General features: G+C 41.1%; 1 protein-coding gene across 11 annotated transcripts in view; it reads right to left on the bottom strand.

Moving 5' to 3' along the window:
* Positions 1-14,563, bottom strand: part of myrf (myelin regulatory factor) — a 232,156-nt gene that overhangs the window by 53,170 nt on the left and 164,423 nt on the right. For all 11 annotated transcript variants that reach the window (XM_059652005.1, XM_059652001.1, XM_048545342.2 and 8 more), the window contains 5 exons: positions 13,068-13,191; positions 6,581-6,776; positions 5,206-5,282; positions 3,565-3,675; positions 1,646-1,736 (listed from right to left, as the gene is read on the bottom strand). In XM_059652005.1, the coding sequence (XP_059507988.1) occupies positions 1,646-1,736; positions 3,565-3,675; positions 5,206-5,282; positions 6,581-6,776; positions 13,068-13,191 (599 nt within the window). The remainder of the gene's footprint in view (positions 1-1,645; positions 1,737-3,564; positions 3,676-5,205; positions 5,283-6,580; positions 6,777-13,067; positions 13,192-14,563) is intronic.

Raw genomic sequence — 14,563 nt, 5'->3', positions numbered from 1 at the left:
GTTCTACATATGTGAATGTATTATTTTTACCCCATTCACAGCCATTGGTGAATTCCAACCACTTTCAACACGCTATTAAAAATGTTACCAGGAGGCCAAATGTGCACCAATTTCATAAACTTCACTGGTAGCATCCGATCCCATTTTAGGTACTTCTATGATCCTGCTGCTCTGCTTTACTCCCACCATCTCTATACCCACTGGACTATAGTAGCCTCCCAAGAAGCCATTTCAGTGAAAATCAGCACCAAACTCCATAATCTCACAGTGAAGAGCACAGGAAACTCTGTAAACACTGCAAGGCTAAGTGTATTCTACTTTGTGTCAGAGTTACCGATTAGCCATTTATGAAAACTGTACACAATCAAGTCACGACATCTTGCGCATCATCTAAATAGTCCTAGTAACTCACAGTATAATGGGCCAGAATGGCAAAATCTGTAAAAATTGAACATTTGTTTCTGAGTCATAACACATAACTTGTGGGTGACTCATTGTTAGCTTCTGAATGTATTAAATACTGGGCAAAAAGCAACAAATTAATGCACTCCCTTCCTCTGCAGAAGGTTTGTGTGTCCCTTAGCATCAATGTCTACTCATTAGTTCCAAAGAAACCATCCACTCCTGTGTGACATTGCTTAACTTTTCAATACCAGCTGCTGCACAGTATTTAATAGTCGGAAAAGATATGTATGTCTTCAGGTATTGGGAGCAGTACCACTATGTGTTAATAATGAAGAAAGCAATAGTGATTTAAATAGATCTCAGATAAACACAGGGAATTAAACAAGTGAAAATGCCCAGGCAGGCACTGTGTGAGTATTCTTTATAAGAGGGATTTATTGCTCCTTTCACTGTCAGTTTCTACATATGGAAACAAAGGCTTTTCCACATAAATTGTATGCGTGATTTACACTGGTCACCCTGTGTATTAAACATCCCTTACTGGAGCACTGACTAGGGCAGAGCTGCAATGTCACAGGTTTCAAACCACCTGGTGCTGACTTGACTGATCTCAGACATGACAACAGTAACAATGGTTGTCCTCAATGTGCTCAGTTAGGGAATGGGAGAGTCAGGCCTGGTCCATTTTGAATGGCTATTTGAAGACTCCTGTAAAATATCTCCATGTGGAAATCAGGTGTGAACAGAACATCTCGAGCTCAGCTGTCTCTTAAATAGTCTGCAAATAACCTCTTTCCACTCTCGTTCAAAGTTGACATTCACAAAAAGTACCAGACAGCTAGTGATACCATAGAGTCAGCAGTAAACAAATGGTCACAGGCTGTCATACACTGCCGATGACATCACTTCCCAATGTAACAACCTATTGTTGATATCCCTGTTACCCCATAATTGCCTGTAAATATTAGCAGGGTGTTTGTATTCTATCGGACATATCCTAAAGCTCCTTATATACGCCCAGATAATATATGCATTAGCCCACATATAGTCACGATTTACCAAGCAACGAATCACAAACTGATAGCAGAATACAGCATTTTCAACATGAACAAAACATCCACCAGTACAACTGTGGCCCAGAATCATGTGGTATTCCAAAAATGGCTAAAGACGATAACTAGGCACAAAGTACTGTCAGATCACATACACAGGTACACGTGTAAGTAAGAAACAGCCTTACCCGCACAATGATTCTTTCAGAAATCTGAGCTGCCACAAGGTGATTCTGATTCTGGGCCTGGACCTGAAGGGCTACCACCAGCATGAAGTATCTGTGAGAGGTGAAGGGAGACAAGGGTCGAGATGGATGAGAAAAAAAATGGGAGGACAATCAGAGATAGGTGTGTTCAGAAAAGGATAGTAAAGATCAGATAAAGAAGGTGGAGAATGAAGAGAGAGATAGAAATACAGCAGGTACAGAAATGAGGATTAGAGATGAATGGATTAAGATAATAGAGGACAGAGAAAGTGATAGAAAAAGGGTGATGATAGAATGTGGAAGAGTGAGAAAAAGGGTGAGGTAGATTGAGAGTATAAGAAAATATTCATAACCAATATCTGTATGAATATCTTTAAGTATGTCAGTATATTTAGAGCATTGTGGTTTATTTCATTTCATAGCACTATTTCTCAGTTGAATGCTCCTCTCCCATCTAATACCTTCCATTGTAATTCTACTATCAAATTGTGATCCTTCTTGTTAGTCAACCCCCAAAAAGAGGCTTTTCCTATTCTTTGGTATGTTCATCAATAAAAACATTAAAACACCTATGGCTGCAGTCAAGGACGTGATGGGTGCCAAAATTCATTCTCACCAGACATTGGGTCATTGATGGACGGGGTGATTAGGTCAACTATCCAGTAGTCTCAGCAAGAGGCCTGAGTGCATATGACATTGGGCTTTCCTTGCATTGGATTGTTGAGCTGTAAGCATTGGGCCAGGGACTGGAATGGGGCAGCAGAACCCAGCTGGAAAATGCAGATAAGAAGGAGGGACCCATGAAAGCACTAGCTGTGGGTTGGAACTCATTTTTCATTAAATTTCATACAGATTACATCGAAAATGTAACATTGTGATTTCAGCCTCAGATCTAGTAGAAATGGATGGAGGAAATAAAGTGTACATTCTGCCAATTGGCATTTGGAATTCTAATAATGCTTTCACATCCTTTGGAGGTTCCAAAGCACTTAATGAAAGTATTGCTCAGAGGCAAAAACTAACAAAAGCCAGCATCACTTCAAAATGAATGCACTGGCCTTTCATTTCAAAATATAGAAGACATGTCAACCTAATATGTGTTGTTCACACGTTTTACTGTTTTGTTTTTCCAGGTGAAGATACGGCTATATTCAGGAAGCCTAAAGCCCGTAAGAGTTGGCACCTTCAGGTTGCCTAATAGTCCACGAAAATTACACCAGGATCCAATCAATTTGTCGCAGGATCCCAATCTGCTTGGAAAAATGTTAACTGTCTGCTGGTCCACTTAGAAACAGCATTGAGTGTGGGTCTTCACATCAGCAGCACAATTTTCAAAGTGTCACGACCCTGATTTCCATGCAGCAAAGACATCAAAAACCTGCCACATGGGCTTTAAGAAAGACGTCTGTCATTTAAACTTTCATTTTCACCAAACATGGAACACAGAAATGCTGCCAATTTAGACAAATTTACTGAACATCCATCTTTTACTAACCCTGCACTTCAATCAAGGGGAATATTTAACTAATTGCTTCCCCATTCAGTTTTAGCTTGATTGTTCTGTTATGTTCCCCTCTTATTTTTGTTGATGTTGACTCACATAGGGATAATGGCCCATGGGTGCTGACTGCCATTCTGGTCACTCCTCAGCCTTTTGAAACCTCAAGAAAATGTGAAAATTCAACGTAAATGGAAGTTCTTTCTTTTTTTTATCTGTGATTGAGTGTTCCCTGTGCATTTACTCAGGAAGGATATCACATGCAGAGAACAATAACTGATGCTTTGTCTCTACTGAACATGGATGCTGAAAAAGCGTTGACCATCTTCCTCGTCTACACATCAATACAAGTAGGAATCCTAGCTGTCTTGCAGGAAACAATGACACTCATAATGATACTCGCCTCTGGTCTGGATTGGGTTTGCCTTTTTTCCTCATATTGTTAGCTGTTGTTTCACTGAAGTGTAACCTTCCAACTGTGACCTTTGTGACCTGATCAGAAGGGATGTTAATCCTGTAGAATCAAAAAACATACATCAGTATCCTATATCTCTCTCAATATCCCTTGTACATATTAATACCACCATCATATCTCCATATCTCTTAGAATCTCTCAAAATCTACCAACATCTCTCATTATCCTACAATTTCCCAAATTACTTCATACCATCAATATTTCCCAAAATCCCTAAACATCTATTAGCATCCCTAACAATCTCTCAGATTCACATACACCTCCCATCACTTCTATCTACCTTCACTGACAACTTGAATATTTTTCAATAATCATTCAAGTTTGCTGTTCACTTTTGATCTCTACCTTTCTGTGCATTGTCTGATTTTTTAACTGAAATTAAGACAACAGTCCAAAATGTACAATACACAAGAAGAAATCCATTGCTGAATAAACTCTATGAAGTTATCAACTTTCCACATGTGTGCTCTTTGTAGCTATTAGACACATTTTGAGATATTATTGTCCCTCTTAAAAACAGTTTAAAAATATTGAGTACACAATAAAAATATTGTGTAAGCACTATATATATAGTACTATAACTGTTGTAATAAGTACACATTTAAAAATATTGAGGGGTTTGAGATTCTGCAGACTCCCCATATTACAAGACCAGAATGTGATCAATGCATAGCAAACAGCTGACAGAAGAAGGTATGGCATATATATATATGTTTTAAGGACTAGTATGTTGGTAACTTATTACTATCTGAAAGAAAGATTTACACCTCTTAAATCACATCTTTTACATGCTTCAAAACTCTTATATTCTTTTGAAGAACTCTTTTTATTCACTCAAGGGATGTGAGTGCCCTTGGCTAGGCCAGCATTTATTGCCCATCCCTAATTGCCCAGAGGGCAGTTAAGAGTCAAGCACATTGTTCTGGGTCTGGAGTCACATATAAGCCAGGCCAGGTAAGGATGACAGATTCCCTTCCTCAAAGGACATAAGTGAACCAGTTGAGATTTTTCCTGACAATCAACAATGGTTTCATGGTCATCATTAGACACCTAATTCCAGATTCTTTACTGAATTCAAATTCCACATGTGAGATTTGAACCTGGGTTCCCAGAGCAGTAGCTGAGCTTCTGGCCGAATAGTCTAGCAATAATACCACAAGGCCATTGTTTCCCCATATAATAACAACATTTGTGTGTGGGAGAGGTGTCAACCGTCTCATGGACAGCAATATTTCACAGCATCATTAAGACAAGTGACCAGTTAATCAACAAACGAGTAGTATTTTCACAGGAGCAATCTTGGCCAAGAAAAAGCAGGAGGATTCACTACTGTTGTTCAAATAAAGCCATGTTGTATTTAACAAATTTTGTTTCATAGACATTTCATCCAGAAGATGCAGCAATTTCTCATGTCTGTTCAAATCCTTGAAATGGGCTTGAATCCCCAGTCTTTGGAGTTCTGTTGACTGAGCCAAACTGGCATTTCTGATGGACAATTAAGTGTGACTTTCCATGAACAGGGACAGTTGTTATAGTTCCTAAAATGCACAATTTACATTGTGTACTTACGTGACTGGGTTGAATGGCCGTTTGCTGCGGTCAGACTGTGATTGCTCAATGTTGATGCTCTGGTTCATTGCTTCCAACTACCAAAAAAGATTGTTAAACAATCAGTAATCAGATATACATGCCAGCTCTTTCCAAGTTTTCTGATATGTGAAAGAATTTGTTTCTTTCCAACCAAACTGACTTGATCCACAAGATAACATGGGAAAGGAAGTTGAAATGGATTTAACTTGACTGTCTCCTGCCACTTCAAGGATCAATAATTCTAATCTAATGAGTATCTTCAAAGTGAATCTGGTTCTTTGTTTATTTGATTTCCAACCCTCCAATTTTCCAGAGAACCAATTAAAATTGCCTGCAATGGACAATAATTTGAATAGAATACTGGCTTTGATGACGTGGTGACATAAGTTAATACCTATCCAAGGCTAAGCAGCATTAAGTTTCCTTTTATACTGAATGAATTTATGGCAAATGTCTCAGCAACTAACTCACAATCTTACTACTCCTCCCATCCAGTACCTTGAGCACTCACTCTATCCACCAGCAATACATAGTGGCTGAATTATTAGGGGACACTGCAGCAACTCTCCTGGTCTTCTTTGACAGCACCTACCAAAGCTGCCCCTTTTACCACTCAGCAGGACATGGAGCTATATGAGAACACCATTGCCTCTGAGCCTTCTCCAAGTTACGCAACTTGGAGATATATCACCGTTCCTTCATCTTCATTGGATCACAATCCTAAATCTGCCTCCCAAACAGCATCGTGGACAAAGCTTCATCACACAGATTGGAGGTGATCAAGAAAGCAGTTCACTTCAGTCACCTTCACAGGTCACTTGGGAACGCAGGCCTGGCTAATGATGCCCACAGCCTGAGGATTCCGAAAGAAGAGAGACCACAGGACGGCTGCGTTAGTGGTGGCGGGGTTTGTAAAATGTCATACTCACACAAATGGGATGTTCTTCCAAGAACAGAAAGAAACAAGTTGGGGGAAAGAGAACATGGTAAACAGAACAGCCTCTGGAGGCTCTAGACAAAGGCCAGCATTACCTTCATGATCAGGTTTTGTTGAATTTACTGGGCAAGCTAAAAGTGCTTATTGACTGCGAGCAGGCACTTTGCCAATTGTGGGAGGTGCTGGGGGAAGGTCATTGGCAGGAAATTTGGACCAGGATCCGAACAAATGACAATCTTGCTGTCCCTAACTAAGATCACAATAACTTGTAGATAAGTGTTATACAGACAGGCACTCAGAAAAATATGCTGACTTTCGTGCTAAGATTGGTGAATGGAAGAAAATGTATCCAAAGACCAAATATGATGAACAAATCTCTCTTGGTGCCACAACTCCCCACCATTAGGTAGCACTCACCTTTACACCATGCAACTTCAGGAAGAAACAATCAATTGGTTTGAGCCCCTCTGGGGTTTTCACGTATTTTGGATCACCCATCATACCAACATAAACCGTGACCTGGAAGTGGTTCTTCTTTTGGCAGACAAAAGCATCATCAGGAACAGAGAAGTTAAAGCCTTTGTCAGCATCTACTCTATAGCTGGGATTGGGTCTGCAAAAGAAACAGAACAGACTCTTATCACCAGTTGAGATGAAGCCATTGGCGCTGGATAATGATAACAAAGTGTGAAGCTGGATGAACACAGCAGGCCAAGCAGCATCTTAGGAGCACAAAAGCTAACGTTTCGGGCCTAGACCTTTCATCAGAGAGGGGGACGGGGAGAGGGTTCTGAAATAAATAGGGAGAGAGGGGGAGGTGGACCAAAGATGGATACAGGAGAAGATAGGTGGAGAGGAGCGTATAGGTGGCGAGGTAGGGAGGGGATAGGTCAGTCCGGGGAGGATAGATAGGTCAAGGAGGCGGGATGAGGTTAGTAGGTGGAAAATGGAGGTGTGGCTTGAGGTGGGAGGAGGGGATAGGCGAGAGGAAGAACAGGTTAGGGAGGCGGAGATGAGCTGGGCTGGTTTTGGGATGCAGTGGGGGAAGGGGAGGTTTTGAAGCTTGTGACGTCCACATTGATACCATTGGGCTGCAGGGTTCCCAAGCGGAATATGAGTTGCTGTTCCTGCAACCTTTGGGTGGCATCATTGTGGCACTGCAGGAGGCCCACGATGGACATGTCGTCTAAGGAATGGGAGGGGGAGTTAAAATGGTTCGCGACTGGGAGGTGCAGTTGTTTATTGCGAACCGAGTGGAGGCGCTGGATAATATTGAGACACATTCACATAACACCTATAATGTTGACAATGTTAAATGGACCTAGATTTAAGAGGGCATCAGGATTGTAACTCCTACTCCCCACCCTGTGGGTCAGGTATTTGACCTGGGGAATGACTCATGGATGGGCCCAGAAGACCTGTTCATGAGGCATTGCTGACCTAATCTGTCACCAGCCAACTCAATTACAGCAACTAGGCTGGATTCTTGGCATGGGCATTTCCCAACACTGGAACAATCCCTCCAGTGGGGAGATGGAGCATTGAAGACCATTAATTGACAACTTGAAAAACCTCTTCTGCTGCTGCTGCTGACAAAACTGTGGCAGTGTTAACATTGGGTGGCAAGTTGTAGACATAGATTTTATCGGCCAGACACCATTTAGAGGGGTTGTAAAAAGTGATCTGTGGAGGTTCATCGCCAAAATAGCTAACACAGCGCACCTTTCTCTGCTGAAATTCCAAATACCAGCATGACCTAAGGACATGAATTGAAAACTCTTGCGCCATACACCAGCTATTGGAATATATCATGTTGTAACAAATGATTCTACTCCTTTCCACAAAGCAGATGAGCTGAATACACGAACTAATTGGAGACACAGGCATGAATCAATATGTGGCTATTGATTACAACTGAAATGCAAAGTGGAAAAGGAGATCCACAAACCAACTCTCCTACAGCATGACCAGGCAAATAAACTTAAGTAAATGTTCTGCCAACTTTCTGTCACAAACATTTTTGATCAATTTTATCAAAAGCTATGAACTGAGAACTCCTCTGAATTTTCTTCTCATACTCCTTTTCACCTGTAAGCATCCCAATTCATACATTCCTTCATGCATTGTCCACTGTGTTAGAATCACTGCATTGTCTTCTACTTCATTTTACTTCAGCTCACTATTTTCATAACTAAAATCCCCTATCTCTGTTAGTTTTCCCTCCTCCTTTTTTAAAACCTAAGTTCAGTCTCTCCTGGCCACTTCTTCCTGATTTACCTCCTCTTGTTGCCTGATCTTGGTGATACTGTTTACTGTGAGCAACACCCCTACCCCCACTCCCTCTCCATTTCAGCGTCTCACTAACAGTAAAATTCACTTGCAGACCAAATGCAGTGTCCACCCTGGAGAAAGTATTAGAGTTACAGCTGAGCTGAGTGCTGACTTTCAAATAAAATGTCGTCTTGACCTTTGTAGAGCAGAATAATATTTTTGGACCAAAGTCAACAACTGATCAGGATTTAGTTTCCATCTTCTTATTGAACAGGAGGATCCTGTGACTTAACTAAGCTTTGTGGATCAGCAGCTCTTTGTCTATTTAATCAGCATTCTGAAGATATCCAGTTTTACTGGGAGATGCCGTGCAATCAAAACAACACGTGCAGCTCAAAAGTGATCTGCAGCAGCACTCAATGATCTCCAGGTCACAGAAAATTGTACAGGCTTTGAAATTGTCTTTGTGTGGTTCCCCATAGAGAGCAGCAATGCTCACACCATAATGCCACATCTATTCGTTCTGTACGGGTTGAAAGCATGCTGCATTAGAACATGTTAATGTACTAAATGGAAACAGTGCAGCATAAGCCTGACTCATTGTAATGCAAATTCTCTTTCTGACATAGCCACTTTTCCAAAATAGGTTCTGGAAGAACTTGCTATCTTCAAAATAAAGAGGTGCATCTTTGGAACTGACAAGCAGAACAATTTTTGAGCCAATCAATCTGCTCAGAGATGTTATAACACATTGCATGAATAGGAAAGGTTTGAAGGGATATGGGCCAGGAGCAAACAAGTGAGACTAGCTTAGTTCAGGATTATGGTCAGGATGGACTGGTTGGACTGAAGGGTCTGTTTCTGTGCTGTATGACTGTATGACCTCTGAAGCAGGTCGGACATGAACCTAGCTCAGAGGTAGGAACACTACCACCGTACCACAAGAATCCTAACCATCTAGGAGCTATACCAATAAGATAATTTAGGACACCTGAAGAGAAATTCGTTTTGCCACCCACGCACCCTCCAACACTCTCAAAATAAACCACACGCAGCTCATCATTTACATACTGGCTGCCTGTACAATTGTCCCATTTTTGACTAGGCAAATGAGTGTGTTAATTCATTCCTGGATTAATACCAAGTATAAACCACAATAAATATTAAACAGAGAGCAACACATTTAGGGATTGTGTTGCAGCTGGAAGTTAATCACAGGATTCAAACAGTTTATATGTATTTATATCTCAAGGATACATTTTAGGAGGTTTCATCTGGGGCCAGAGGGGAATGGGGAATAAATTAGTTTAAGAAAGCAAATGGAGATGAAGTAGATCACATGAAGGTCAGTCCATTATTGATACAGAAATATTTGACAGCTATTTTGAGAGCCACACTGCACCCACAAAAATGCAAGGAATGTTTCTGCAGCAAGTTCGCGACCAGTTGCTAGGAAACAACCCCCAATATTCCCCAGACCAGGCAAGAAATCACAATTCCAATGGAAATGTTTAAGCTCACATTTAAACACACGTCAGCTACAGACAGCACTGAGCATGTGTTCTCTGTCAATCAGCAGCAGATAGAACAGAACGCCATCCAAAAAGAAATTACAGCTCAGTCATCAAACAATTCCTCAAACAGGCTCCATCCAGCACTGACAGACACCCAGGAGTTCACATGCAGCCATTTGTTTTCCTGAAGTTTTACGATTACTCTACAGAAAAACTCTGAGATTGCCCTTTTGCTCATTCCTCTTTCTCCCCAGTTTGCAATGTCTCATTCTCTCATTTTTAACTTGCTGAAATGCCAACTGTAGCTCTTCTGTGTTACTTATTCACATCCTTCTGTCCAAAGCTGGATCACACCATCTTGTGTATTTAATTTATTAGACAGCACCAAATTTGTGTTGGAGTTGCTCTGGGCCCTACACCAGCATGAGAAGCTACCAGAAAAATAGTTCAGGTGGGTTACAAGGAGTAAACTGAAGGTACAGGCATAAGGCAGCTTGTGTCAGCTTCTGCAAAGGTAGAGTACATGACTAGTATTAGGGAACAATACAGTTCAATCTTGCCTTGTACTGTATGGCTCATGTGCACGTCAGTTAGCTGTTGCCGGTGTAAAAAGCAAGTGATAGGAAAGAAGCAAGTGATATATTCATTTGGCCCCTGCAGCTCTAAGTTCTGTTCAGTCTTGTGAATAGAAACATGTATCTCAGGATAGTGCAGCCACAATTCAGAAAGCTGTAAATTCTGCTTAAAAATTCTTTCTCCATCAGGACTTTGTCAAACGTCATCTCTCATTGAGTGTTTGTAGAGGAGTGGGTAATGAGATTTAAACCACATACTAAGGCTCCGTGTCCCATGTGTAATGCACATTAATAAATGGGTATGACAGCAACAAGGAGCAGCTGTCTGGAAAATCCAAGCAGCAACATCAACAAAATCAACGTGCAATCAGTCATCACTCTGCTGATCTATAAGAGGTTTAAGACAGAGGAATGCACGTGTTAAGCAAAACAGAAAAAAAAGCGAACAGAGAAAGTTATGGAGAGATAATGGAGAAGGGGAGAATGGAAATAAGGGATAAATATGGAAGGAAAGAGAAAGGGATGTCATTGCACCATTTGCAAGTCAAGGCATCATGAAGGCTGTAGATGCCAGAAATAGAGAGCTACTGGTAATCTGATAATTCCTCAGCTGTGCAGGGATGGGATTTCCATTCCCGCGGTCTGGATTTCTGGAAAACCCCCAACCCTGGCCAGTTAAGTGCTTGACAGGCACTTCTTCTGTCCTACCTTCCTCAACAAGAGGAAATGCCGGACTCTTGGCACAAGACCCCACTGCCGGGTTTAAATTCCATCTACAGTGTGGGTTAGATAAGGACACAAACAATCTGGGTCAGAATGAGACTGTGGCGAGGTTGGATAAGAGTTTGGAGCAAGGGCCGAAACTATGACGCCCCAGTCAACCAAGTGGCAGTGTCAGCAAAGGTCAATATGTGAGCCTGGAAGATGAATAGTCAAAGATGCTCCATGTCAAGAACAGAAGCCGTTGCTGGAGATGCTCTGAATATGATCAGGGGAGTAGAAGCAAACTGAACAATAGAAATATTTGTTAGAAAAGGAGGACATGGAGAATATATCAAAGTGAGTGCACAGGCACTGCCAGACAAACACATGGCTGCAGTCAGTGGGAGAAGAGGATGATGAGGAAAGAGTGATTAAAATGTGCAACAATTAACTGAACAGTCCTCGCTCTCCGAACAATTCAGTTATATCCCCATCGCTAGCCCATTTGTGGGCATTCCTAGCTGTCCATAATTGGAGATACAAATCTTCTCTTCAATGTTAAACTTTCCTAGTAAGACATGTGTAAACAGAATGTGTTGGTTTGAACAGGCATTGACTTTGGGAAGGAGTTCAGGAGCTCGATTTTTGCTTTCTATTTGAGAAAAGTAACCAGGAAAGCTTTGCATCATTTTCCTTTCTTTGATAACACCTGCAAGGGACGAACTGATGTGTTTCCAAAACAACTGATTTTACTATACTGTCCTTAAGCACCAGAATGAGATTTTATCACACATTTTATATGGCTGGATACACTAATCATTGTGATTAATGTCACCAGTTGATAGCAACAAGCACTGTCAGAATTGCATTACATGGTATCTCTTCACAATTGTTCAGAGTGAAACATTTGACAACCACCAAGAAATTAATCCCATGTTGTGTACTCTAACAAACGCACAGGAATTTAAGGAGTTGTAGGGAGGGGCAATTCCTCAGGGTCCGTCAATTGCTTGTTGCCTGTGTTTTTCTATCCAACATTCCAAGGCATTGTCTCCAGGTTTTGGGGAACCTCCTGCCGTAATCTGCTTTGCATTTAGCACGTTTTTGTTTTTTTTGCTCAAAAATACGCTTGGGAAAGAAATAGTTTACTTTTAACTCAAAGTCATTGAAGTCAGCATCAAAACTCCTAGGATATGTCTCTTTAAGGATTCAATAGTAAATGAAGCTGTCTTTGCACTAATCGTCTAATATTCTCAGATTAGCCAAACAATGTACCAGTGCGAGAAGCTTCTATTTCCTACACCTGCCATTCTGTGGCATCTCCTGCACTGAATGCTAGTTCCTACTGAGTTAGGAGCAAGTGTTGATCAGTGCCAAAAGGATCAGGATTGGGATTGCAACTTCATTTCACCCTATCTTGTTACCGTCAGTGGTGAAAAGTGTGTTTAATTCCTTAATTCTGGTTAAGTTCGATCCATAGGTCCAGAAATGAAAGATTAGCGTCTAGCCTTCATTCTTTATGATCTGCTTGAATTTCAAATGTAAGAAAAGGTGGCCATTTTGCTGCTGTGTGTGATTACAGCGCATGTTGATGCATTGACGTACACAGCGGCTACTTTGAAGTCGTTGGGGGACACACAGTTGCAAATTGGACGTGCTGAAAATTCCATCCAAGATGCACAGACAATATTGTGACAATGAAATCTGAAATGAAGTCTGAGAGCAGGTGGATTCCCCAACTAGGGAGAGAGAGCATTCTTAAGGAATTTTCCCACTGAAACCCACTTTGTGAATAGCCACAATATGAAAAAGGTTGAGAACTAAACACTAGCTGTTACTCACAGATCTTTGCAGTTGACATCACAGAGAGTGGTCCACTTGTTCTGTTGGTGTGGCTGCCATTTAATGCACTGATAGTTGGGGTCCAGGTAGGAGCCATTTAGGCTGTCAGTGTCCTGCATCAACCCTAAAATAACATGGATCGAAAGAGCTTTCACATCATAGTTAACAGAAAAAAAAAATGTCTTTCTATTTGACAAAAATCTGCTCCCTAGAAAACACTGTGCCGAGACTGACTTTAACAGCCCAAAGAACCTCCAGGAATTTCACCCAGATTTTACTGCAACCACCTTTTCAGACCACAGAATTTTGATCTTCCCAAATTTCTCTAAGCTAGAACATGATTCCAAAGGTGTAGGACACTTGCTGGTATCTTTTCCAAACCTCCATCATATGTGAGTGATCAGACAGTGAGATCTGAGTTCCTTTGAGTGCTATGTTATCTGTGGGGCTGTTCTAACACCAGTGACTCCAAGAACTCTTGTTACCCATGGAAGAGCACTGGGGACTAAATTAAGGCTGCAGTTAGTTAAAGGGCAAAAGAGAAAAGTGGTAGAATTAGTGTAGCTTTGGGAGTATTGAGATCCTTCAGAATTTCCTGTACATTTGTGGAAGTGATGCTTTCAAAGCAGGTTCTAAAAGGGTCAATTTGACGGATGCTGTTACAAGAAGCCCCCATAGAAAAGTGGTGCAGGCTGTCTGGACGGAAGTGGTAGATATAGTAATGGCAAGCTGCTGATAATGCAGAAGGGCATTCAGTAATAGCAGAAGGATGGCCAAGGTAATGCTGCATCTATGTAATTATAATACCTATTTTGTAAAGCAGGCTAATCTGTCTGTATCAATGGACAGTTTCCTGCAATAAAAGAAAAATACTGTGGATGGCTGGGATCCAAAATAAAAATAGATGATGAGGATACTCAACGGATCTATTTAGCATCTGTGGAGAGAGAGTGAACATTTTGAGTCCAATCTGACATTTCTTCAGAAGTCAATTCTCCAAAGTGGCTCTTGGAAATCTCATCACTGTATTGATTCACTGTCAGCCAGCAAGCAGGTAGACTGGTGTGTCATATCAGCATGAATTAGAGTGGGATATTTAGAATTCCATCACCCATTGGACAACACAATGGGTCTTTCTAAAGATATGAGAATTCAAAACTTCAGAAAAACAGGAGACTGGCAAGACATCGTGTGAAACTTCAGTATAATCGATTTTGCAATGTGACAATGATTGGTTAAAGTTAATATATTGTAATAAAAACAGAAATTACTGGAAGAAATCAGCAGGTCTGGCAGCATCTGTGGAGAGAAAACAGAGTTAATATTTAAGAGTCACCAGACTCGAAAGATCAACTCTGTTTTTTCCCCACGGATGCTACCAGACCTATTGAGTTCCTCCAGCAATTTCTGTTTTTGTTTCATATCTTCAGCATCCACAGTTCTTGATTTTGTTTTAATAAAGTTGTGATTTTGCTTTGTTGGAGTTAAGAGGCATT

The sequence above is a fragment of the Stegostoma tigrinum genome, chromosome 17 (assembly GCF_030684315.1).
Source record: "Stegostoma tigrinum isolate sSteTig4 chromosome 17, sSteTig4.hap1, whole genome shotgun sequence".
NCBI classification, from domain to species: domain Eukaryota; kingdom Metazoa; phylum Chordata; class Chondrichthyes; order Orectolobiformes; family Stegostomatidae; genus Stegostoma; species Stegostoma tigrinum.
Note: the sequence above shows the minus strand (reverse complement) of the source record. Positions and strands in the feature narration are given on the sequence as shown.